We start from the raw sequence: 25,756 nt of genomic DNA on the forward strand, positions 1-25,756 counted from the left end.
CACCTGGGTCAAACCTAACACAGGAGTTCCGGTAAACAAGGGTGTGGCGCACCGCCATCGCCCGGCGATCCAGCTTACTCACACAACACCCCACGCCTGAGAGTTTGGTAGTCCAGGCTTCTGCCTCGCCGAGTGCGTTCCCTTCTGCTCCTCTGGACAAGGAATCTCAAACTGGAGCAATTTGGGGGAAAAATGTTCACATCAGTCAGCTCTGGGTTGCAGGCGGTGCATACAGCGTGCCTGCTAGGCCGCTAGTCCCATTCTGTGTGGGACACTGTGGCACAGGTGCTGCATCATTGCCGGTGGAAGCACGGGCGGTTCTCTCCCAAGCCATTACCGAAGGGAGAGATGCTGCAAAATGTACTATTCGTTGTGGGCTTGACACTGCCGATTCTCCCGGTAGGACACTTTCCACCACTGTGGCGCTCCGTCGTTACGCTTGGCTCCGAACTACTGGATTCTCTGGGGATGTCCAGAATACCCTGTTGGACGTGCCCTTTGATGGTACACGCCTCTTTGGTGATAAGGCGGATAGCACCCTGGAACGCTCTAAGGACTCTTGGGCTACGGCCCTGTCCTTGGGTCTCACCACCACGCTCACTCCCTCGGGGTCTGCATTTCGGTCCTTTTGAGGTCAAGGCCGGGGCGCCCAGGCGTGTTCTTTTCAGACCCGTAAGGCTGAGCAGCCGCAGTCTCAGTGCAGCCACAGACATGGGACCCGCCGTGGTGGATCCCGGGGACAGAGGACGGGTCAGTCCACCACCCCACCCGCCCCCTGCTGCTGCTGCCGCCTCGAAACCTTCCGAGTCCGGTGTTTCAGACCCACCTGAAGCCAGTGGGGGGCAGGATTCGCCATCACCTTCCCCACTGGCGCTCTATAACCTTGGACAGGTGGGTTCTGCAAATAGTCCGCAGGGGCTGCTCCCTCCCCTTTGAATCTACCCCTCCAGACATGCCACCTCAGTACCACTGCATGTTGGGGGAACACTTAGCACTTCTCCAGCAGGAAGTTATGGCTCTCTTGGCCAAGGGGGCCATCGAGCGCATTCCGACGCCAGAAATAGGTCGTGGTTGTTACTCCCACTACTTCTTGGTTCCAAAGGAGGACAAAGGTCTGTGCCCCATCTTAGACCTCCGGAACGTCAATCGCTTCCTCCGGAAGGAGAAGTTCAAGATGCTCACGCTTGCTCAGGTCTTGTCTACCCTAGATCCGCAAGACTGGCTGGTAGCGTTGAACTTGCAGGATGCTTATTTTCATATCCCCATCCTGCCAGCCCACTGGCGTTACCTACGGTTAACGGTGGGCCACGAGCACTTTCAGTTCGCCGTGCTCCCTTTTTTCCTTACCAGCGCCCCTCGGTGTTCACGAAAGTGATGGCTGTGGTCGCAGCTCATCTGCGCAGATCCGGGGTTTCAGTCTTTCCCTATCTCGACGACTGGCTGTTGAAGGTGGGATCACCCCAGGCAGTCGTCTCCCCCTGCAGACTACGGCCGACCTCCTGCATTTGCTGGAGTTTTCTATCAACGTGCCGAAGTCGCACCCGATTCCCTCTCAGAAGATCCTCTTCATCGGAGCAGTTCTGGATACGGCGCAGTTTCAGGTTCATCCTCCCGAACAGCGAGTCCGGGACATTCGGGCTATGATTTCGATCTTTCGGCCCTGGTCCTGGGTTTCAGTCATGAAGACCCCCAGGCTACTGGGCCTCATGGCCTCCTGCAGCCTGCTGATCGATCATGCCAGATGGCATATGCGGACTCTGCCGTGTGACCTGAAGTTCCAGTGGACGCAGCATCGGGGGAACCTGTCCGACTATGTCTAGATCTCGGAGGGCACTGCACCGGACTTGCAGTGGTGGCTCACGAACCAGCGTTGGGTCAGCGGCAGATCCCTCTCCCTTACCCAACCGGAGCACACAGTAGTGACGGACGCGTCCCTCCTGGGATGGGGCGGCCACATGGGAGAGGCGGAGATCAGAGGCCTCTGGTCTCCGGCGGAGTTCAAGCTCCATATCAACCTTTTGGAGCTCAGGACAATCCTATTTGCATTCAAAGCATTCCTTCCCTCTGTCCAGGGAAGAGTAGTGCAAGTGTTCACAGACAACACTGTAGGAGAGTAGGGTCTGCTTTCTATGTTCACCCCCACTTTTTGCTTTTGCTTCACTGGTTTTCGACTTAGATGTGGCTGTGGGCCTGCTAATCAGACCCACAGCCAAGCTGTTCTCTATCTAAATTCATACTATGTACTTTAGGTGCATAACCCATTTGGATAGGATCACCGTATTGGCCCCTGTACAGTGTACCTTAGGTACCCAGGGCCTAGGTGTACCCTTGGCCTACCAGGGGCTGCAGCATGTATTATGCCACCCCTGGCCTTCCATTATGACACAACTGGCTGATCACTCAGCTGGGGCAAGGTCGTGTAATCACTCCTTGCTTAGGTGTAGTATTCCTATACCTAACTTACATATAGACACATGTGTACCTATCAGTCACTCCTATGGCAGGCCTTAACAATCCTGAAGGCAGAGTGCTTGGTAACATGTGAGATGGTGCTCTAGCATGAGCTGAGCCTGTCTGCAGCTTTCGGAACCATGTCCTTATAGCTGTTCTATGATATCGCCTACCATATACTCTTAAAGTACCTTATAATCCTCGCGGTTATGGTAACTATGGTTTGGCTTTATCGAAACATGTCGTGTAAGGTGTCTAACACTGTGGAATACTACCCCCACACCATTTCCGGCGATGAGGATAGTATTCCTCCCTTCTAGATGGAGAAGACATGTTAAAATCCTACTACCCGGTTAAAGTTAACCAGAGCCCCAGTGCGAGAAGTTGGCCTGTTGTATGATGTCACTAGTTCTAGTGTACACCTTATATCAGTCCAAACAACCCTTATGGTGATTGGTTGTAAAGTCAACTCTATAGACCAGCTAACCTAGTGGTAGCATGGACAAGAGCAGTCTTAGGCTAAACTCTGAATGGCATGTGAAGCCAGCTGTGATATCATATATAATCCCTTGAATACCAAATGAAAGGACACCACAACAGATATATATATAAAATAAAGTGTATTTATTCTAGTCAAACCCTCAGCACTCTTTATGAGATTCGAGGTAAGTACAACAGTCTTATTTAAGCATACATTAAGTCACACAGGTAAGTAATACAGTTAGGCCCTAGGGGCCACGCAAACCATATACTAAAGAAGTGGTATAAGGACCACTGTCACGGAAATAGAATAGGCCTAGGCCTAGGGAATCGCTGGGGCTACACTACACTACCAACAGTTAGGAAGTGGGAGGCCGACGGGATTCAGGTGCAGAGTGGAAACACTTGCGCGTAATGCGTATAATCGATAGAAATAGTACAGTTCTGAAATAAGCAGTTTTAGGACACTTCTGGAGTAGCTAGAAAGTCGAGACTCGGAAACTAGACCCAAGGATAGTCACTAACCTTGTGAGCACCGAAGTACCCAAGTTACCTAGCCCACAGGCTGCGGGTGCATAGGTGTGAACTTGCGTCGGGTTGCGTTGTGGACTTCTATGGATGCCTGAAGGAAAGTTGCTGACAGGCAGTCAGTGTAGAGTGTCCGGTGGATCCCAAGGCCGGGATCAAGAAGGAAGGGTACCTGCAAGCAGAAGGGACAGAGTCAAGGTCACTAGCCAGTGACCACGTGGAACCAGGAAGGAACCAGGCGATGTCGTGAAGATTGCAGGCGAAGGGTGAAGCTTGTCGCAGCAACCACGGGTATCAGGAGACGTCTAGGACGACCAGGACCAGTAGGCGAGCTGTCCCACGAAGGCTCTTGCTGTCGGCGGCGTCGAAGTTGAACTAGGACTCACCAAGCCTTGGCAAGCGGAACCCACGAAGAATGGAGGACTTGCTTCTGGTGCAGACCAGGAACGTCTGGGGTGCTTCTCTTTTGCAGAGGAGCGGGAGCCAGTCTGGAGGAGCCAAACCAGCAGTGAAGATTTCAGGGTGCGTCGTCACAAAGGCCACTAGCCAACGGGCAAGCAACCGGACAGGCGCGGCAAGCAGGAAAATGCAGAAGGGCCCCACGCAGGACTCGTGGAGTGTGGGGGGCTGATCTTCGGTGCAGATGGTGCTTGGGGTTGGGGCTTCTCAATCCCCGGTGCACAACTTCGAGGGTGCCTCAGAAGCTGCGCTGGAAGATACTCGCCACTTTTCCCAGGTAGCCGGTCCCACGTCTCTCGTCGCCTCCACGTATCTCAGCTCGGCTGTGGATGTGGATCAGGGTCGGAGAAGTCTGGAAGTCAAGGCTCTGGTCGGGCTCTGCAGTCGGTCCCTCGTAGAACTTCCGCAAAGTAAAGGGTAAGTCTCTTGATGGTGCCTGTTTGCACAGGGTAGCCACTCCTTGGCCACAAGGGAGATTCTTCAGTCTTCTTCTTTCGTCGAATGTCGAAGGTCCAGAGTTTCTGTTCAAGTTGCAGGTTCAGGATAATCAAATCTCCTGGGGCCCAGCTACCACTCTTATACTAATCTGGGGGGCTGGGTTGCCTGCTAGGTCATGCCTTATGGGTGGGACCTGGGAGGGGGGTGGTTACACCCCCTTCCCTTTGTCCAGTTTCGAGCCAGGACTGGGGCTGGTGTGCCCCAGCACCGGTTTGAACTGGACTATGCATGGGACACCTTGTGTGCCCCAGGCAGTGTCTCGTTTCATTCATCCCTCCCTGCCCCAATACACTAAGGCCTGTCTGGGGTGGTGCTCGCACCTCCCAAGGCAGGAAACCTATTGTCCAAGCCTCCCTTGCCGGGATCACTCCCAGCAGCAGGAGGCCAGACTTGTGTCGTGGCAGCAGCATCCATTTTGTGATGCTGGGGCTCTGGTTAACTTTAACCGGGTAAGTAGGTTTCAACATGTCTTCTCCCTCTGGAAGGGAGGGATAATATCCTCATCCCCAGAAATGGGATGGGGGTATAATTCCAAAGTGTTATACACCTTACACGACATGTTTTGATAAAGCCAAACCATAGTTACCATAACCGTTTGAGATTATAAGGCACTTTAAGAGTATATGGTAGGCTATATCATAGAACAGCTATAAGGACATGGTTCCGAAAGCTGCAGACAGGCTCAGCTCATGCTAGAGCACCATCTCACATGTTACCAAGCACTCTGCCTCCAGGATTGTTAAGGCCTGCCATAGGAGTGGCTGATAGGTACACATGTGTCTATATGTAAGTTAGGTATAGGAATACTACACCCAAGCAAGGAGTGATTACACGACCTTGCCCCAGCTGAGTGATCAGCCAGTTGTGTCATAATGGAAGGCCAGGCCAGGGGTGGCATAATACATGCTACAGCCCCTGGTAGGCCTAGGGTACACCTATGCCCTGGGTACCTAAGGTACACTGTACAGGGGCCAATAAGGTGATCCTATCCAATTGGGTTATGCACCTAAAGTACATAGTATTAATTTAGAGAGAGAACAGCAGGGCTGTGGGTCTGATTAGCAGGCCCACAGCCACATCTATGTCGAAAACCAGTAAAGCAAAAGCAAAAAGTGGGGGTGAACATAGAAAGCAGACCCTACTCTCCTACAGGTACCCTAAGCGCCAGGGTGGACTAACTCGGCCGAAGGTGCATGTTGGACCACGAATGGAGTCTTCACTCGGAGGTGGTGCAAGGTCTCTTTCAGCAGTGGGCAGAACCTTGGTTAGATCTATTCGCTACCGAAGAGAACACGCAACGTCATCAGTTCTGCACGTTGGAATTGCCAAGGCAGCACTCGCTCGACGACGCTTTTTGTCGCGAGTGGAGTTGCAGTCTATTGTACGCCTTTCCGCCTATACCACTTCTACCCTGATTGCTGAAGAAGATTCGTCACGACCGGGCCCAAGTCATCCTTGGGGCTCCGGACTGGACTCGAAGAGTTTGGTATCCCGAGCTACTCAATATGAGCGTGGATCCCCCGATCCGACTGCCTCTTCGGGAGGATCTCCTGTCGCAGCAACAGTGGACGGTACTCCACCCGACCCTGTCCAGCCTCCACCTCCTTGCGTGGAGATTAAGCGGCGACAGCTGATTCAATTTAACTTGCCTCCCGATGTCTGTAATGTGATTCTGGCAGCCAGGTGTCCCTCCACTAAAACGGTATACACCTGTCGGTGTGGCATGGTGCTCGGCAAAATCTGTTGATACTCTTGCTGCCTCTCTTTCTGAGGTCCTATTGTTCCTCCTTTCTTTGGCCCAGCAGGGCTCTGCTTTGGGCACTATCAAGGGCTACCTTTTTGCTCTTTTAGCGTTTCTTAGGTTGCCTGATCAGCCCTCTCTTTTCAAGTCACCGGTTGTCATTCGATTTCTCAAAGGCATTACTCACCTTTTCCCTCCTGTTCCTTTTGTGATGCCTCAATGGGACTTGAACCTGGTTCTCACATATCTGATGTGCGCTCCCTTTGAACCTCTTCATAACTGTCCCTTGCGGTTATTGACTTTGAAAACTGTCTTCCTGTTGGCCATCACCTCCACTCGGCGGGTGAGTGAGCTCCAGGCTCTTTCCTGCAAACCTCATTTCCTGCCGATTCATCCGGACAAGGTTGTGCTTCAACCGCATCCTTCCTTTCTACCTAAAGTAGTCTGTCTTTCATCTCGGGCAAACTGTAACTCTGCCCACTTTCTTTGTGCCTCCGCACCCTTCAAGAGAAGAGGAGAGGCTTCACCGTCTGGACCCAAAACGTGCGCTCTCGTTCGATCTCAACCGCACACAACAGTTCCGGGTGGATGACCAGCGTTTTTGTTGGCCACGTGGGCACCAAGAAAGGCCGGGCTGTGCACAAGCGCACGGTCTCCCTATGGGCTGTCTTGTGCATTAAAGCCTGTTAATCTCTGGCCAAAAAGGAAGCTCCGGTTGGGCTGCATGCCCATTATACCAGGGCGACAGCAGCTACTACAGCATTGGGACGCGGTGTCCCCCTGCAAGACATGTCAGGTGGCCACTTGGGCCTCGTTGCATACTTTCACTAAGCACTATTGCCTTGACAGTCCGGTCCGTGGAGACGGCCTCTTTGGGCGTTCAGTTCTCCATGACTTTCTGGTGTAATCTCACTTCGCAGACCCACCACCAGGGTTGGTATTGCTTGGGTATGTATTCTAAGGTAAGGAATTTATCACTAACGTTCCTCTTTCAGAAGCACAAGTTACTTACTTGTGTAACGATATATCTGTAAGAGACATTAGTTAGTGATAGATTCCTTACTGCCCGCCCATCCTCCCCGTTCTGCGAACTGTTCTCTAGGGTTCAGGTCATCCCTTTCAGGGCCTTAGTTCTATTGCACCAGTAGTCGGTCTCTGGCATGGCTCTGTGCTTCTGTCGCGGAAAAGTTGTGTACAGAACTGACGTCCGAGCGTGGCCGCGTCTAAGTAGCTGACAACGTCATCTCGGCAGCTACGACGCCTGCGACGGAGCTGGAGCTGTACTACGACGCCTACCGACGCGCAGCGGTACTGCTGACGAAAACTTTCCGGATCCAGTCTTGACACCTAGGGATATTCTAAGGTAAGGAATCTATCACTAACTAATGTCTCTTACAGATATATCATTACACAAGTAAGTAACTTGTGCACCCTGCCTTCAGGATTGAAAGGCCTGCCTTAGGGGTGACTTACAGGGTTTAAGTGCAATGACTTCAGATTTAAGGAAACTTAGCTGTGGTGAGTATGGGTAGCATGATACATGCGGCAGCCCATGGGGAACCCCTATTGTACCTATGCCCTGGGTACCTTAGTACCATATGCCTGGGACTTAAAAGGGTACAACAGTAGCCAATTTGGAAGGTACCAAAGTACTTACCATAGTCAAATTTAGGTGGAAAGCACAGTGACTGGTGTCCTGATTAGCAGGATCCCAGTCAGACTAGTCCAAAACACCAGGCACAAAGTGGGGGTGACAATGCTAGAAGGATCCTACCGTCCAACAAGGGAGATAACCAGCTCCTTGCAGCTGCCCAGCTGATCTGCTGTAACTGTATCTGGATCTCCCGGAGGCCTGCTGGCCTCTGCTACAGTGAGTTTCAGATCCCCAAGATGTGAATCCCCAGGTCTTTGACCCTTGTCTGGCATCAAAGTGCACTCCTCAACAAGAAAAGGAGAATTCCTGGAGTTCTGGAATCTTCGCGCGGGACAATGAGAAGGTAACTTTTTCAGTGGAACTAACCTCTGATGCCTGTATGTGATAGATACGACTAGCCGCAGATTCCTTCGTGGGAGCGACGTCAGCTAGGTCACATAAGCCCCACCGCGGCAAGCTGATATCAGTTTTCTTCTTTTCCGCGTGCAACACGGATCTGGATCGTGTCCTGGCCCGTTGTCAGGCCTTCTTTTTACGCTTTGCGTTTTCTTGGGAACCGTGTGCGAATGCCTTCGGGCTTAAAGACGTGCTCCTCTTGGGCACGCCCAATGTCGGCGACAGACCCTCGCCCCATTTTGGATGTGGTGTTTAGGGGAGTACCACGACTCCACGGACTGCGAGGCTTGTCAGCAGATGAAGCCGAAGTCCTGGTGGGAGCGCCGGATGAAACTCCTCTCGGCCCGCATGTCCAGGTCGGCGCCGCGTCCATCCCCCGCGGAAGGATTCAAGAACCGCTGCTTCCGACATCGTCCCTCTCCCAGGCCGCAGGAGTGTCACTCACCTGTGGGTAAGTGTCGCAGTTTGTCCCCGAGGCCCGGTCTCCTGCCTGTTGGGGGCGTGGGTTCTCCGCGGGTGGTGCATCACTGTGCGTCGCCCTCCTATCCGCTGTTCCCCGGCGTGGGGGCGACCAGAGCCCAGATGGAGGCCTATGCGGTGGACCTTGGAGGCCTCTTTGAATCTTCCATCTCCTCCTTCTGAGACGTCTGTGGGTCCCTTGCCGTGTGCAGGGGCTCCTGCGGCTTTGCCGGCGCCGACTGGTTCGGATCCAGGTTCGGGGATGTGGGGCAGTCGGGGTGTGGCTCTTCGGGGTTCCCTCCATCGGACCCGGGCACCACTGCCTCGCCGCAAACCCCCGCGGGGGTCCCTGTGGTGTCGAAGGAGGTTGCCGGGACTCGGGGCGTGTCCTCGAGTCCCACTCAGGCCTCTGGGCAGACGGCGGCCTTGTCCGAGGCCGAGGCGACTCCGCTCAGGTGCTGGCGGTGCCGCAGGGGCTGGCTAAGGGTCGGCGTGTCCCTGGGTCCCCCTCGTCCACGCAGGTGGCTGCCTCGCTGGAGGTCGATACGGCGCCGCTCCTTAGCAGCTCTGACCCCGTTCCTGTCTCCTGCGCCGCAAGTTGTGGCTGAGGTCGTTCCGGCGTCCCGTTCAGCACCGGTCGACGTTGACACCGGTCGCGGACTCTACGGCGTCGGGTCGTTGAGTCGTCGTCAGACGCTCCCTCTTCCCCGGAGGTTTGGCACCTGTTGGTCTCGTCTTCTCCGGAGATGGGCCGCCGCGTCGTGGAGTTTTCCGCGGCATCCTCCAAAGACGGCTCATTGGCGTTGCCGCGCCCGCAGTCTTCGCCGTAAGGGCCTCAGTTTCCCCATTCCTCGGCCACTCCGCCTCCTCCTCCTCCTTCTTTTCGGACTTGGCCTTTCCTTCCTCCCATTGACCTGGGAGACGGCCGCCTTAGTTTGCAGCCGTCACCCACCGAGGAACTGCTTTCCCCTCCACGGGGCCCCTACAGAGGCCGGTGCTGCTTTTGCTCAGGCTGTTTCCACGGCGGCGGGGATCTTTCGCATGGGCAATCCAGCTGCCCATTTCCCACAGATCATCTCCTGGAAGTCCTCCATCAGGGTTATGGAGGTAGGGAGCTGCTTCTCTCCTTCAAGGCCTCGCTTCATACGTCTCTGTTGGGGGCAGCCCGCCACAGGGGATCCGGTGCCCCAGCCGCTTCTGCACCGCATGACCCTGTCTGTCTTTACCTCCACCCCTCTACCAGGGGCCCTCTTTTGCAAACTGCCTTTCCCTCCCTGCCATCGGTGTTGTCCCCTCCGTCACGCGAGGCCCGCTGGTTGGATTCCTGGGGGCGCAATATCTTAACCCTTAACACTCTTTGTGTTTTGGCAAGGGCCGCTTCTTGCTAGTGAGACTCGGCGGAGTCCCTTATGTCTGCCGCTTCTCAGGAGGGTGCCTGTTTTGACCTAAGGCACCATGTGTTGAATGGTCGGGAGCTGGTGTCCTTTATTCTTCGCTCTGCTCTGGACGTTTCGGAGGTGCTTGGTCGTACCATGGCTACTTCTGTGGCCCTTTGTTGCCATGCCTGACTTCGGGATAGTGTGAGGGAACGGTTGGTGGACCTTCCCTTTGATGGCACTCTTTTGTTCCACGCCCCTGTGGATTCTGCCATTCAGAGGTTTCTTGCAGGGCTTCGCCCTCCTCCTCAGTGACCTGTGAGTCGGTCTGTGTTTTGGGAGGTGTTCTTCCGTGGTTTTCCTGGGGCCTTGTGGCAGCGTACCCCCGGTTGTTTGTTCTGTGTGGTTCATGTGCCTTTGGACCCTTTTGTTAGGGCCTAGGGCCTTGGTGCTGTTGGCTGCTGGTCCTGCCCTGTTTTGGCTTGTGCTTTTGGCTGTTGGTATAGCGTTTAGGCCCTGAGATTAGGCCTTCTGTGTATTCCTTATTGGCTCATTGACAATCCGTCTGCGTTTTTTCCGCAGGTCTTTCTGTTTGTCCTCTGCTGCGGAAACCTTTTCCTAAGAGGGTTCCCAGGTTCTGGGACGTTACTTGCCCTATGTGGAGTGCTGGTAGCTATTATATAGCTTTTTCATGTGCTGCGGAGGTGTGGTCGTCCTTCAGCCTTCTGCACTCCGTGGCGTCACAGTATGTCGCTGGTGCGATCTTTTTGCTGATGGTTTTGGAGTGGCTTGTGTTGCGCCCTGGGCCGTCCTTCTCTTGGATCGCTCGGTCGCTGGCCTAGTCCAGACTGCTGTCTGCGGCATTGCGCTGTGGCGGTTTTGTTCTTCTGTCCGCCTTGGTCCTCTGTCTGGTGTTCTGGGGGAGACTGGTTTCCCCGTTTTTTGAGTTCAGGTGAGCGGCTTGGTCCGTCCCCCGTCTTTCTTTCTTTTGGCCTGGTACCTCTTCCTTCGTGGGTCAGTGTGTGCCGGACCCTCCCTTTTGGCGTGTCCGTACACTTCTTGGCCCTTCCTGACCTCTGTCTTCGGCCGGCGTCTGGCTATCCTGGGTGCACTGTTTCGTGGTGCCGCCTGCTGCTGGCTGTGCATGCCCTGCGGGCTTGTTTGTTCTGCTACGCCGTTGTGGCCTTTGATGTATTCTCTTGGGCCTTTCTTCTTCTTTCTACACTTTTGGCGGTGTGGCCGTCCCTGCCTTGTCCACGGTTTGCAGCGGGGGTGTGTGCAGCTCTTCTGTCACTGTGTATGTGTTTCTTCAGGTGGGTCCTGCCTCCACTTCTACCTCTTCTCCTGGGGTTGAGGCGGTCCTTGTGTTCCTTGGGGCTTTAACGGCGCTGTCTGCCCCTACGGGGAGTTGGGCAGTTTTCCCTTGGTTGGGCTTCAGTTTTTCCTGGCCTTTCCCTTCTTGTCCCTGTGACATGTTCCCTACTGGGGCCCTGTGTCTCTCCTGGTGGGGAGGCTTTCTCGCAGGCCCACCTCCCTTCTGGGTATGGCTAGGGTATCTATTCTACGTTAAGGAATCCGCGGCTAGTAGTCTCTATCAGATGTACAAGTTGCTTACCTTCAGTAACGATGTATCTGGTAGACGATTCTAGTTGCAGATTCCTTCACGACCCACCCTTCCTCCCCGTTCTGCGAGGACCCTCGGCTTGGGTTTCTGCTGTCACCTCACTCTGGGTGACTTGTCTTCTGTGGGTGTCCTCTTCATTTCTTCTGGTCAAGTATCCCTCCAGCTGGTTTCTCTCCAGGGTGAGGGCCTACTTTTGCTCCTTCCCTTTGTCGTTGGAGTTTCTGCTCCCCAACCGGTCTTGCTCGTTGGGTTCTTTTGCCTGTCCTTTGACTTCCTGCTCTTCTCAGAGGTTGTGGCCCTCCTTGGCACTGTAGCCTGCAGAGGGCTTCCCTGTCCCTTAACCTCCTACTCCCTTCAGGGTGTCTGGCCATCCTTGGTGGCGTAGTCTTGGATGTGTTGCTGTTGCTCATCTTTTCCGGGCTTGTGGCCCTTCCCCTGTGGTTGTGGTTGTAGGCTCTTTCTGTCATAGTGCTTTCACAGGTTTGCGCCTCCAGGAGGGCTCTTGCCTTGGCTTGCACAGTGGTTCCATGGAGTGGTGTTTTGCTCTCCTCTTGCTTTGGCTTCGCTGCTCTGACCTTCTGGTGCTTTACTGCCACCTGGTGCTTGCGCCTTGGCTTGCACTGTTGTTTCTCACAGTGGTGCTCTTCTCCTTCCTGCTCTAGCCTGCTATTGTCGCCTTATGGGGCCTTGGTGCCCCCTGGTGGTGATTCTCACCTTTTTTTTTTTCTCTTTGTTTCTCTGGTCTTTTCGCACACTGTTCCCATGCTCTTCTCAGTTTTGTCGTGATGGCTCTGCGTTGTGGCGCAGAAGAGTTCTCCGAAGCAAACTGACGTCAGCGCGCTGGGGTGGGGCTTATATGACCTCGCTGACGTCACACCCGCACAGGACGTCGGGCGGAGTCGCGTGGTGCCGCCCCTGGCGTGCAGAGATGCTGGGCAAGAAAGTTTTCCGGGTCCAGTCTCACGCCTGGGGATAATTCTACGTTAAGGAATCTGCGGCTAGAATCGTCTCTACCAGATACATCGTTACCGAAGGTAAGTAACTTGTACTTCTTATCAAGAGTTGTTTGATACCTTGAAGTCAACTTTGGTAGTCCTATTCAAAAGTTAGCACAGTTGAGTTGTCAACATGTAACTCTGTACTTGCCACTGGGGCTACCAATCTTTCTCGCTGTGAAAGCGACAGCTGTTGGTTTTTACTGCTAGAACCTGATAAACACATGTTCTTCTTTACTAATGTGCTGCACCCTACCTTATGACCCGATAGGCCTGTTGTAGGGGTGACTTACACTCATTAGAAAGGGAGTTTGGGCTTTTCCATTATTTAAATTGGCAAAGTAGAGTTAGCAGTTTAAAACTGCCCTTCCAGTCTGCAATGGCAGACTAGGAGCCATGTTTTACCTTATCCCACTTAGTGTCGTACAACAAGTGCTGCAGTCCCTGAGGGGACACTCTAACTTACAGGCACTGGGCCTTCCTGGTAAAATATTCTTACAAGTAAGGTAGAGTGTGCCAATTGGCTATAAGTCAATCAACAGTGCACCTTTGTAAGGGTCAGAGCAAATGCAATGAGTCCTGATTAGCAGGGCTCAGGGCATTTCAGAGCCATTACACCAGTGCCTAGTAGTCAACAATGGGGTCAAAAAGGGTGGTGAAACCTGCAAAAAGCTAGTTTCCTCACACCTACCTTCACATCTTTGCAAAACATTACTGCTCTGTTTCAGAGGGGAGACGGGATGGTCAGATACACATGTCATACTCAAGGATTTTATTGTTTGACTATTTCTTCAGTTCCACCAGCTGAGAGGGGTACTGCTTTGCAATCTATTCAACAAGTGAGGAATCTACAGGTAGAAGATTGGTTGTGTAGCAACTGCTAAATTTGTGCACTGCATCCATCCAGTTTTATTAGGCTTGTGTCCGGCTCAAAGGTAGAGGGAAAAAAGTGTGAAAACAGACATCGGAACACAGAGGCCAAATTCACGGTTTAGTGACATCACCTCCAGAGGAGGCTCAAGTGCTAATGCTAGGATGAAGCCACGGCACAACATGCGAGCAAGAGAGAGCTATTTCAAGTTGTCGGATTCAGTCTGGCACCAGAAGGATATGTATACACTAGAAATAGCATTATAAGTGGTAAGTTCCGTCCCTCTGGTATCCCCTTGCATAAATGTAAGGAATTCCTAATAATGTCCTATGTTGATATAAAGCTTTAGTATGCATTCTGTTGAAGTGGCAGTGAGCTAAACAATGCCTCATAGTCTTGGAAAATTGCTGATTGATATCCTGCCCCTGACCATTGCTCTTCCCCTTTATTCATATCTGTCTCTCACATTTCAGCTCAGGTGGAACAGAGGGGATTCTTCATCTAGAGATCAAGATGATACTGCTATTTTGAGAACCCCACACTTCCTTCAGTTGATTTTCCTAAAACCAATTCAATTGATTTATATAATTTTCTTAGTAACTAGGAGTATTGCAAAGGTTCTAAGTTGAATCTGAAAGAAACACGTAAGTTAGATTCCTCACCTTAGAATATCCCCAGGCGTCAGACTGGATCCGGAAGATTTTTCGTCAGCAATACCCCTTGCGCGTCGCTAGGCGTAGTCTGCGGTTCCGCGTCGGTCGTCGGCGTCGTGCGCCGGAATGACGTCGTCTGAGTACTTAGATGCCGCCCTCGCGCGTTGACGTAAGTTCTTCTTTTTTCCACGCCAGTAAGCACCGATCCGGGAGAGCTACCCCTTTAGTCATTTTTTGACTAACTTTTTTGACTCTTTTTGGTCCCTTTCTCGACTCTGGTGCCGGTAGGATGCCTGGTTTCAAGGCCTGCGACGACTGTCACCAACTGATGTCGGTGACCGATCATCACCGCCGGTGCCTGTATTGTTTGGGCCTCGACCACGACGCGGAGTCGTGCTCAGACTGTATGGCCCTGACCTCGAAAGCTCGGCGGGAGCGGTCCCGTAAGCTTCTCGAGCTTCGCCACTCAGCTCCGCGCCGCTCTCGATCCCGGTCCAGGAGGAGGTCTAAGGATCGGTTGCGGAGCTGCACTCGACATCGTCGCTCATCTGGCTCGAAGTCTTCGGGTAAGTCGAAGCGTTCCAAGAAGTCCAAGAGGCGACACCGCTCTTCGGACTCCCCTCGCCGGTCGCGCGACTCGGCCGAGTGTCAGGGTGGTTCCACCCCGCGGCTCCGCCGGAGCCGCAGGCGGCGTGCACGTCCCCATACCCGCCGGTCCATGGGACTGACGCGTCGCCGGCGGAGGTCAGTGCCTTCCTCTCGGCCATGAGGAGCCTGGCCCCGCCGTCGCCGCCCGCTGGCGCGCCTTCGGGCCCCATGGACTCGACTGGGCGACCTTGCGCGCCGGCGGCTCCGGCCCCGGCGCCGTTGGAGCCTCCGACGCCGCAGGTCCCCGACGGGCCAGTGCCTGGGCCCCCGTCAACGCCGGTCGACGTAGTCACGCCTCCTCCGCCGGCGTCGACACCGGTGCCACCTCCGACGCCGACTCCGGTCGACGTCGATCCCCGGTTCAGCCCCTGTCTGGTCCCGACGCCGGTGCGGCGCCATCCGACGCCGCTAGAGACACATTTTGTCTATCGACCGGCTCCGATCATTCCTCCTGTTTACCAGGAATCGGATGATGGGGGCGACTGGGAGGGGTCCGTGGACCCTTTGGCCCTTCAGGGCCAACTTTCACAGGACTGGGCAGATGAACTGGGGGAGGCCAGTGGTTTGGATACCTCACCGGACACTGGATTCATCTCTCCTCCGACTGTGGCTTCGGAGGAGGGTGCAGCTTTTTCTGTGGTGCTGCGCAAGGCGGCCGCGGCCCTTGGGCTTGAGCTGCCTGCCGTGGCTGTGAGGACTAACATCCTCACTGAGGTGCTTCAGTCTGCCGCATGCTCCACTGAGCCTCTGCTGCAGTTCAATGAGGCCCTCATTGACGTTCTGCAGGGCACTTGGTCCAAGCCCTCCACAGTACCTCCTGTGGATAGGAACGTTGCCAGGCGCCACCGTCCTGCTCCGGGCGACCCCAGTTTTCTGTCCCAACACCCCACCCCCGAGAGTCTGGTTATCCAGGCCTCTACCTCTCAATCCTCCTTCCCGTCCGCTCCTCCGGACCGGGATTCCAAGAGACTGGAACAGTTTGGTAAGAAGCTGTTCTCTTCGCTCAGTTTGGGCCTGCGGTCTTTGAACACCGCCTGTCTCTTGGACCGTTATTCCCACTCTCTGTGGGATGTTATGTTATGTTATGTTATGTTATTTATATTTTTATAGCGCACAGCTGCCCCAGCAAAGGGGCGTCCTGGCGCTATGACAGACGCTACAACATAACACACAATAAAAGAAAAGGAAATTAACCAGACACGGGAAACAGTAAAGTTTTAATCGCCTGCCTAAAGGCGAACAGGTCTTCAAGAGCTCGGATGTGTACCGGGAGCGAGTTCCACAAACCTGCCGCGAGCACCCTAAAGGAACGGCCACCCATTCTGCTCAATTTAAAGCGCGGACAGACCGCCAGGTGACGCCCCTCCGATCTCAAGGATCTCAAAGGAACATAGGGCGTGAGTAGGTTAGCAAGTGCCGGCGGCGAAGAAGATTTCAAAATTTTAAAGGTCAGGCACAGCGCTTTGAACTGAATTCGCTGTCTGACCGGGAGCCAATGTAAGGCCGCGATGGTACCAGACACTGAGCAATGTCTAGGGAGGCCCACAATGGCCCGACACCAGCCAACGGTTTCACATAGAGGTTGAACATTGTAGGGCTCAACGAGGATCCCTGTGGTACCCCCAGCTCCAGGGGATAAGTGGCGGATTGGCCAGGTGGTATGGCCACTTTAAAAGAACGATCTGATAGAAAAGACCGAAACCACTGGAGAGCGAGATCAGTCACTCCCGCCTCCTGTAAGCGTTGGATCAGTATATGGTGGGACACAGTATCGAAGGCAGCGCTTAGATCTAATAGTAAAAGCGCTGCAGTGCGACCTGAGTCCAGAACCTGGAGTCCAGAAGCGGACGTGCTGCCCCTGTGCCCAGAGGAGGCCCGGGCGCGGCTTTCCTCGGCCCTGGCCGATGGGAGAGATGCAGCGCGCCATGCAATCCGATGTGGGCTTGACACTACGGACTCGCTGGGTAGGGCGATTTCTACCACGGTGGCGCTTCGACGTCACGCCTGGCTGCGGTCCACGTCCTTTTCAGGGGATGTCCAGAGCACTCTCATAAACATGCCTTTTGATGGCACTCGCCTTTTTGGTGAGAAAGCGGACAGTGCGCTGGCTCGCTTCAAGGACTCCCGGGCTACGGCCAAGTCCTTGGGCCTCTCGGCCCCGCGGCCACAAACTTCCGCTTTTCGCTCCTTTCGTGGCCAAGGAAGGGGCACCTCCTCACGTCTGCCTAGCCACCGGCCGCAGACCCAGCCTGCACGCGGTCGTGGACGTAGTTTCCGCAGAGGCGGTACTGGAGGACAACGCAGTCAGTCCACATCCACCCCGGCAGCATCTGCCTTAAAGCCTTCCTAGTCCGAGCTTTCAGGCCCATTCCTCGCAAGTGGGAGGCCGGGTTCGCCATCACCTGCTCCACTGGCGTACCCTTACTTCGGACAGGTGGGTGCTGCAAATCGTCCGAAGGGGCTACTCCCTCCCCTTCGAGACGACCCCTCCAGCCATGCCACCGCAGCACCACCGTATCTCGGAGGATCATTTGAATCTTCTGCAAGAGGAAGTTTCGGCCCTCTTGGCCAAAGAGGCCGTCGAGCGCGTTCCGAGCCCAGAAGTAGGTCGTGGTTGTTATTCCCACTACTTTCTGGTTCCCAAGAAGGGCAAAGTGGGCCTACGCCCTATCTTGGACCACAGGAATGTCAATGCCTTCCTCCGGAAGGAACGGTTCAAAATGTTGACTTTGGCTCAGGTTCTAGCTGCCCTAGACCCTGGAGACTGGATGGTACCGTTGGACTTGCAGGACGCATATTTCCATATCCCCGTCCTGCCGGCCCACCGGCATTACCTGCGGTTCACGGTGGGTCAGGAGCACTTTCAGTTCACCGTGCTCCCCTTCGGCCTTACCAGTGCCCCTCGGGTGTTCACGAAAGTGATGGCGGTGGTCGCAGCTCATCTGCGCAGATCAGGGGTTCCAGTCTTCCCCTATCTCGACGACTGGTTGTTGAAGGCGGGCTCGCCCCAGGTAGTCGTCTCCCACCTCCAGACTACGGCGGATCTCCTGCATTTGCTGGGGTTTTCCATCAACGTGCCGAAGTCACACCTGAGTCCCTCTCAGAAGCTCCTCTTCATCGGAGCGGTTCTCGATTCGGCGCAGTTCCGGGTTCATCCACCGGAACAGCGGGTCCGGGATATACAGGCCCTGATTACCATCTTTCGGCCTCTATCCTGGGTTTCGGTCAGGCTAGTGTTGCGGCTTCTGGGGCTGATGGCCTCCTGCATCCTACTAGTGCATCACGCCAGGCGGTGCATGCGGGCTCTGCAGTGGGACCTGAAGTTTCAGTGGGCCCAGCATCACGGCAACCTGTCTGACCATGTCTTGATCTCGGAGGGCACTGCACAGCAGTTGCAGTGGTGGCTCACGGACCGCGATTGGGTCACGGGCAAGAGCCTCTCGCTACCCCTACCGGAGCATGTCGTGGTGACGGATGCGTCCCTCCTGGGATGGGGTGGCCACATGGGGGAGGCGGAGATCAGAGGCCTCTGGTCTCCGGCGGAGTCTCGCCTCCACATCAACTTGTTGGAGCTGAGAGCGATCCGACTTGCACTGAAAGCCTTCCTTCCCTCTGTCTGGGGAAGTGTTGTGCAGGTGTTCACGGACAACACCACCGCCATGTGGTATTGCAACAAACAGGGCGGGATGGGGTCGTGGACCCTTTGTCAGGAGGCTCTGCTCCTCTGGACATGGCTGGAACACCAGGGCATCACCCTGGTGGTTCAACATCTGGCGGGCTCTCTGAACGCCAGAGCAGACGAACTCAGCCGCCGGTGCATGATGGATCACGAATGGCGTCTGCACTCCGAGGTGACGCAAGGTCTCTTTCAGCAGTGTGGAGAGCCTTGGTTAGATCTATTCGCCACCGACGAGAACGCGCAATGTCAGCAGTTCTGTGCGTTGGAATTTCCAAGGCGGCACTCGCTCGGCGACGCTTTTCGTCGCGAGTGGAGTTGCGGTCTGTTGTACGCCTTTCCGCCTATACCACTTCTGCCCAGAGTGCTGAAGAAGATCAGGCGCGACCGGGCCCAAGTCATCTTGGTGGCTCCGGATTGGGCACGAAGGTACTGGTATCCCGAGCTACTCAGTATGTTGACCGATCCTCCGATACGTCTGCCCCTTCGGGAGGATCTTCTGTCGCAGCAGCAGGGGACGGTCCTCCACCCGAACCTCTCCAGCCTCCACCTCCATGCGTGGAGATTGAGCGGCGGCAGTTGATGCCATTTGACTTGCCTCCTGAAGTCAGTGATATCATTCTGGCAGCCAGGCGTCCCTCCACAAAGACGGTATACGCCTGCCGGTGGAACAAATTTGTGGCATGGTGCACAGCAAAGGCTGTGGATCCCCTTTCCGCCCCTCTTTCTGAGGTTCTCCTCTTTCTTCTTTCTTTGGCCCAGCAGGGCTCTGCCCTGGGCACCTTGAAAGGTTATCTTGCTGCCATCTCTGCCTTCTTACGGCTTCCTGATCAGCCCTCTCTTTTCAAGTCCCCTGTAGTGTCACGCTTTCTTAAAGGCATTACTCACACGTTCCCTCCTGTCCCTTTCGTAATGCCTCAGTGGGACTTGAATCTTGTTCTAACGTTTCTGATGTGCGCTCCCGTTGAGCCTCTTCACAATTGTCCTCTTCGTCTTCTGACTCTTAAGACTGCTTTCCTGGTAGCCATCACCTCGGCTAGACGGGTGAGTGAGCTCCAGGCTCTATCGTCCAAGCCTCCTTTTCTATCTGTTCATCCGGACAAGGTTGTCCTTCGGCCTCGTCCTTCCTTTCTTCCGAAAGTGGTGACTCCCTTTCATCTTGGGCAATCTGTCACCTTGCCCACCTTCTTTCCGCCTCCGCATCCTTCCAAAGAGGAAGAGCGGCTCCACCGTCTGGACCCAAAACGTGCGCTCTCCTTCTATTTGGACCGCACGAAACAGTTCCGGGTGGACGACCAGCTTTTCGTTGGCTACGTGGGTGCTAAGAAGGGGAAAGCTGTGCACAAACGGAACATCTCCCGGTGGGTCGTTTTGTGTATAAAAACCTGTTATTCCTTGGCAAAAAAGGTCACTCCTGTTGGGCTGCGAGCCCATTCTACTCGGGCCACAGCGGCTACTACTGCTTTGGGACGGGGAGTCCCTTTGCAGGACATCTGTCAGGCGGCGACGTGGGCTTCGCTGCACACGTTTGCCAGGCATTATTGCCTAGACAGCCAAGTCCGGAGGGATGGCTTCTTTGGCCGTTCTGTCCTCCAGGACTTTCTGGTGTGATCTTGGTTCGCAGACCCACCACTGGGGTTGGTATTGCTTGGGTATCTATTCCAAGGTGAGGAATCTAACTAACGTGTTTCTTTCAGATGAACAAGTTACTTACCTTCGGTAACGATGTATCTGTAAGAAACATTAGTTAGTTAGATTCCTCACCGACCCACCCATCCTCCCCGTTCTGCAAACCGATATCTAGGGTTAAGGCTATCCTTTCATGGCCCTAGATTTTTTGGCACCAGTGTCGGTCTCTTGCATGGCTCTGCGTTCCTGGCGCTGAAAGCTATGTACAAGAACTGACGTCAGCGCGCGAGGGCGGCGTCTAAGTACTCCGACGTCATCACGGCGCCAACGACTGACGCGGAGCCGCAGACGACGCCTAGCGACGCGCAAGGGGTATTGCTACAAAAATCTTCCGGATCCAGTCTGACGCCTGGGGATATTCTAAGGTGAGGAATCTAACTAATGTTTCTTACAGATACATAGTTACCGAAGGTAAGTAACTTGTTCTTTAGTGTCAATCACATCTGCCAGGAGGGTGAGCGAATTGCCGACTTTGTCATTCATACCTGGCCATCTTCCCTGAGAAGTTGATGCTTCGCACTAGTGCCTCTTTCTTACCAAACAAAGTGGTAACACCATTCCATGTTGGTCAATCTGTCACTTTTCCCACTTTCTAAGCTCCTCAGCACTCCTCTAAAGAAGAGGAGCCACTCCACTGTCTGGACCCAAAAAGAGCCTTGTTGTTCTACCTTGACCGCACTTAACAGTTCCAGGTGGACTGCCAACTCTTCATTGGGTACGTTGGAACAAAGAAAGGTTGCGCGGTGCAGAAGAGGACCATCTCGCGATGGGTCGTCCTCTGCATCAAAATTTACTACGCTCTGGCCAAAAAGCAGCAGCCTACTGAATTCTCAACAGAGCTATAGAGGCTACCTCAGCACTGCAATGTGGGGTTCCAGTCCTCGGTATTTGTCAGGCAGGAACCCGGGCATCCCTGCACATGGTTACCAAGCACCACTGCCTAGACAGTCAAATACGTAGGGACAGCCTCTTTGGCTTCTCTGTCCTACAGGACTTCCTTGTGTAAACGTGTCCACAGTCCCTCCTCCGGGGATGGTATTGCTTGGGTATCCATTCAAAAGTAAGGAAGCTGTGTCTAGATGTTTCAATCACATGGACAACTTCCCTTCGGTAATGCCTTATATGGTAGACACATGATCTTGTTGCAGATTCCTTACTAACCCACCCGTTCTCCCTGCACTGCAGACAGGTTTCTAGGGTCAGGGCTAATCCCTTTCAGTGCCCTAGTTCAGAAACATACCAATTTCCGTGCACTTAATCGCTCTGCTCTTCTGTTGTGGAAAGTCGTGCAAAGTAACTGACGTCAGGGTGCCAAGGTGGCGCGGATGTCAGTTACAGCGCAGACCATGCCGATCGATTCCACCTGCTGGCACGCAGGGGTATTGCTCGAAGAAAAATCTTCTGAATCCAGTCTGACATCTGGGAAATTCAAAGGTAAGGAGTCTGCGGCTAGATCATGTCTCTAACAGATAAGGTGTTACCGAAGATGAGTAACTTGTACTTTAGTTGTGCTTGACTTTGTAGTATTGTAACTACTTTGTTTTTCTTTTTTTGTAGGCTCAGCAAGAGGTTCCAGCATGGCTAGAAGAAGTAGCATTTAGTGCTTCTGGTACATTTAGTTCAATTGGAAGTACATTTGCCTCAGTCGACAGCAGAAGGGTAAGCGGAGTATTTCCTGGTTTAAACGGTTCACATTGTCTTTCAACATTTAAACAAAATTAGATTTAATGTTATCTAACAAAAAGGTCTCGCAGAAGGTTTCTAATGGATACTTCTGTGAGAAGTTGGCCTGATGTATGATGTCACTAGTTCTAGTGTACACCTTATATCAGTCCAAACAACCCTTATGGTGATTGGTTGTAAAGTCAACCTTATAGACCAGTTATCCTAGTGGTAGCATGGACAAGAGCAGTCTTAGGCTAAACTCTGAATGGCATGTGAAGCCAGCTGTGATACCATATATCCTTGAATACCAAATGAAAGGACACCACAACAGATATATATAAAAAATAAAGTGTATTTATTCTAGTCAAACCCTCAGCACTCTTTATGAGATTCGAGGTAAGTACAACACAGTCTTATTTAAGCATACATTAAGTCACACAGGTAAGTAATACAGTTAGGCCCTAGGGGCCACGCAAACCATATACTAAAGAAGTGGTATAAGGACCACTGTCATGGAAATAGGATAGGCCTAGGCCTAGGGAATCGCTGGGGCTACACTACACTAGCAACAGTTAGGAAGTGGGAGGCCCACGCGATTCAGGTGCAGAGTGGAAACACTCACACGTAATGCGTAAAAGTCGATAGAATTACTAGCAGTTTGAAATGAGCAGTTTAAGGACACTTTTAAAGCAGCTAGAGAGTCGAGACTCGGAAACTAGACCCTAGGATAGTCACTACCCTTGTGAGCACCGAAGTACCCAAGTTACCTAATGTCGATGCCCGACCCAAAAGGAGCAAAAACGCCAAATGATTAGAATTAAAGAAGGCAGAATCGCCAAGTGATTAGTATCCCAGACGGAGCGGCAATAAGCTCTGGATTAGCTTCAATGGTCAACGAGCGTCTGAAGAGATTAACCGACGTCTCAAAAGCGGCGTCCTGGAGAAGCGATCGCTTGCGAGAAAAAGCCCGCTCTAATCAGGCTAGATTAGAGCGGGCTTTTTCTCCTTTTGCTCCTTTTGGGTCGGGCATCGACATTAGCTTTGAGCCTGCTGGAAGGGTGTGTCCTCGTCTCTCCCTCCCCGTAAAGATCGAATCCTGGCGCTTTGATTTCGCTCTGTCCACTAACTTTGAAGACTTTGTGTATCCGTACTTATTTTAGTATGGCATCCTTCGGTCGCGTTGAAGCTTCGTTTTAGAAACTATTACGCTGAACAATTTCTCTCCTATTGATACAGGTCCCGTTTTGATTTGTGCGGTAATGTTTCGCCCTGAAGAAGGTGGTACTCCGTCATCTGGAGTTGTCTCACCGAAACGCGCGTCGGCGTTTTGCACAGGGCCCCACCCTCTCACTTCTCCTTACCGGATTTAACACCAAGGAAAACTGTTTCTCTCAGAAACCCTTGATTCCACCAAGGCCTATATACTCACTTGTGTTTTTGAGCATTTTTCCTGTTTTGAAGACCCTTTGAGGGTTGGGACCTCTTTAGTGCAATTTATTTTGCACTAGCATGAACAGTACATTTGTGTGAATTTGGATGAATGTGTGTTTTGGTTGTGAATGAATGTATGTGCGATTAGTTCCTTTTTCCTCTTTTTCTTAGTGGGAACCTGTTTTCTCCGATCTCTGTTGCACTAAATGTATATATGAAATATAATTAGTGAAATAAAAAAATTTGTACTAAACAAAGTGAATTGGTTGTATATATATGCATACATACATTTTCTATGTTCATTTCTTCTTGAGTGTCTCTAGCTTGTATTTAAAAAAAAATCATTGATACTTTGTACTTTTTTCATATAAAGGGTAGAGTTTATTTCTCTTTGCACTGAACTGGTTTCCTCCCCTGAGTCTCTACCTTTATATTTTAAATTTAGGGGGCCCCCTTTGTTTATTGGCCCGAACACAGGTTAGGCCTAGGCCTAGGGAATCGCTGGGGCTACAATATACTACCAGTTGCTAGGCAGTGGGAGGCCCACGGGATTCAGGTGCAGAGTGGAAACACTCACGCGTAGTGCGTAAAAGTCGATAGAAATAGTAGTTTCTGATGGATACATCTGCCAGTGGATTCCTCACCTTGTGAATATCCCCTGCGCCAGCATTCCACGGAACTTTTCTTCCCCAGCATTCCACGTCGACGTGGGCGACGTCACAATACACCGGCTCCGCACGCGACACCGATCGACGTCACCGGAGCCATAAGAAGCCCACGTCGGCGTGATGACGTCAGTTCCCTTTTTTCCGCGCCTTCGACGCGCAACGGTTTTTCTCCAGTGCTACTTTGTAGTTTGGTCGTGTATCTCTCTCGACAATGTCTTCGACTAGGAAGTCGGGCTTTAAGCCCTGTAGGGAGTGTGGAGGCCTGATGTCGATGACGGATCCACACCAGAATTGTTTATGGTGCCTTTCCTCGGAGCATGATATGGAGGAGTGCGGATGCTGTAGGAGCATGAACCCGAAGGCACTCAAGGAAATGAAGACCAAACTCTTTATGAAGAAGGTTGGTGAAGAGAAAAGAGGGAGGAAGAAGGAGAGATCGAAGAGGGAGTCATCGACTTCGAAGTCGTCGAGGTCGAGGAAACACCATAAGAAGAGTAAACACTCTCGACGTCGATCCTCGAAGTCCAAGAAGTCGAGGTCGAGGTCGGCGTCGTCTCATCGACGTCGGAGCAGAGGTTTGTCTCCTTCTCCTTCGAAGTCGCCGGAAGGTTCTCCTTCGAGAAAGCAGACTCCGACTCAGTCTCCGACGAGGTCTTCGGCTCCGTCTAAGACGTCGACTCCGGTTCGTGTGGAGTCGGATGCTTCTATGCATGAGGAGCAGGAAGAGTCGGTTCCAGTACCTGGCGGTTCGGAGGCTCCAGTGGAGGATATTGCGGAGCCGGTGCCGGAGGCCCCACAAGAGGTTCCTTTGCCTCAGTTCCCAGCCCCAGGTACGGATTCGGCTAATTTCTTGAATGCTATGTATGGCATTTTTAATAGGGCGGCCTACCCATCCGGAGCACCAGCTGGTCCCGTGGGTCCGATGGCCTTTACAATGGGGGTGCCACAGCAGTATGCTCAGGCCCCCTTTATGCCCTTTATGCCGATGGCGCCTTCTTGGCAGTTTCCGGCGCCGCCTGTGGATTCGGGTCGACCTCGGAAGGTTCGGCAGGCTTCGGAGCCTCCTTCGACGCCAAGACTGGCTCCATCGACGCCGAAGCCGACTCCATCGACGCCGAAGCAGACTCCATTGACGTCGAGGCTGACTCCATCTGCGCCGTGTCTGGCGCCGTCGACGCCGGTTCCTCTGGTTCCTCCGACGCCGCGTACGGCGTCTCCGACGTCGGTTCCCCGAATCCGGTCGAGGAGGGAAGCCCAGAGGGTGTTGGAGGAAAGAAGATTTCGTGAGGTGGAAGAAGGTGAGGTTGATTCTTCTTCGGACGAATTCGAGGGCATTGAGGAAGCCAGTGGGCTGGATACGACCCCAGAGTGGGAACATACATCTGCCAGGTCTTCTCCACCTCATGAGTTGGCTCCCTATCACGTGGTGATAAAGAAAGCAGCAGAGCTTCTGGATTTGCAGCTGCCTTCTGTGGAGTATAAGTCCAACCTGCTCACAGAGGTGTTACATTCTCCAACTGCGACATCGGAGGCAAGGATCATGGGGTCGTCTGTTGCTGTAAGAAGGCAGGCTTGGCTCCGTAACTCTGGTTTCTCGGCGGATGTTCAGGCTACTCTGGTCGATCTTCCTTTTGATGGTCAGAAGCTGTTTGGGGAGAAGGCGGACTCTGCCCTTCAGCGTTTTAAGGACAGCCGATTGACTGCAAAATCTTTGGGTCTGCAAGTGCCACCAAAGGGTTCGTCCTTTCGGAAATTTAGGGGCTTTGGGCGATCGTCTTTTCGCTCTTACCGGCA

The 25,756-nt window shown here is 53.3% G+C and overlaps 1 protein-coding gene across 4 annotated transcripts in view; it reads left to right on the forward strand.

The window, feature by feature from the left end:
- The window catches only part of DDX4 (DEAD-box helicase 4), a 1,682,862-nt gene that overhangs the window by 1,635,183 nt on the left and 21,923 nt on the right, over positions 1-25,756 (forward strand). For all 4 annotated transcript variants that reach the window (XM_085631316.1, XM_085631317.1, XM_085631319.1 and 1 more), the window contains one exon: positions 21,756-21,857. In XM_085631316.1, coding sequence (XP_085487442.1) covers positions 21,756-21,857 — 102 coding nt within the window. The remainder of the gene's footprint in view (positions 1-21,755; positions 21,858-25,756) is intronic.

The sequence above is a fragment of the Triturus cristatus genome, chromosome 2_1, assembly GCF_964204655.1.
Source record: "Triturus cristatus chromosome 2_1, aTriCri1.1, whole genome shotgun sequence".
Taxonomy (NCBI): domain Eukaryota; kingdom Metazoa; phylum Chordata; class Amphibia; order Caudata; family Salamandridae; genus Triturus; species Triturus cristatus.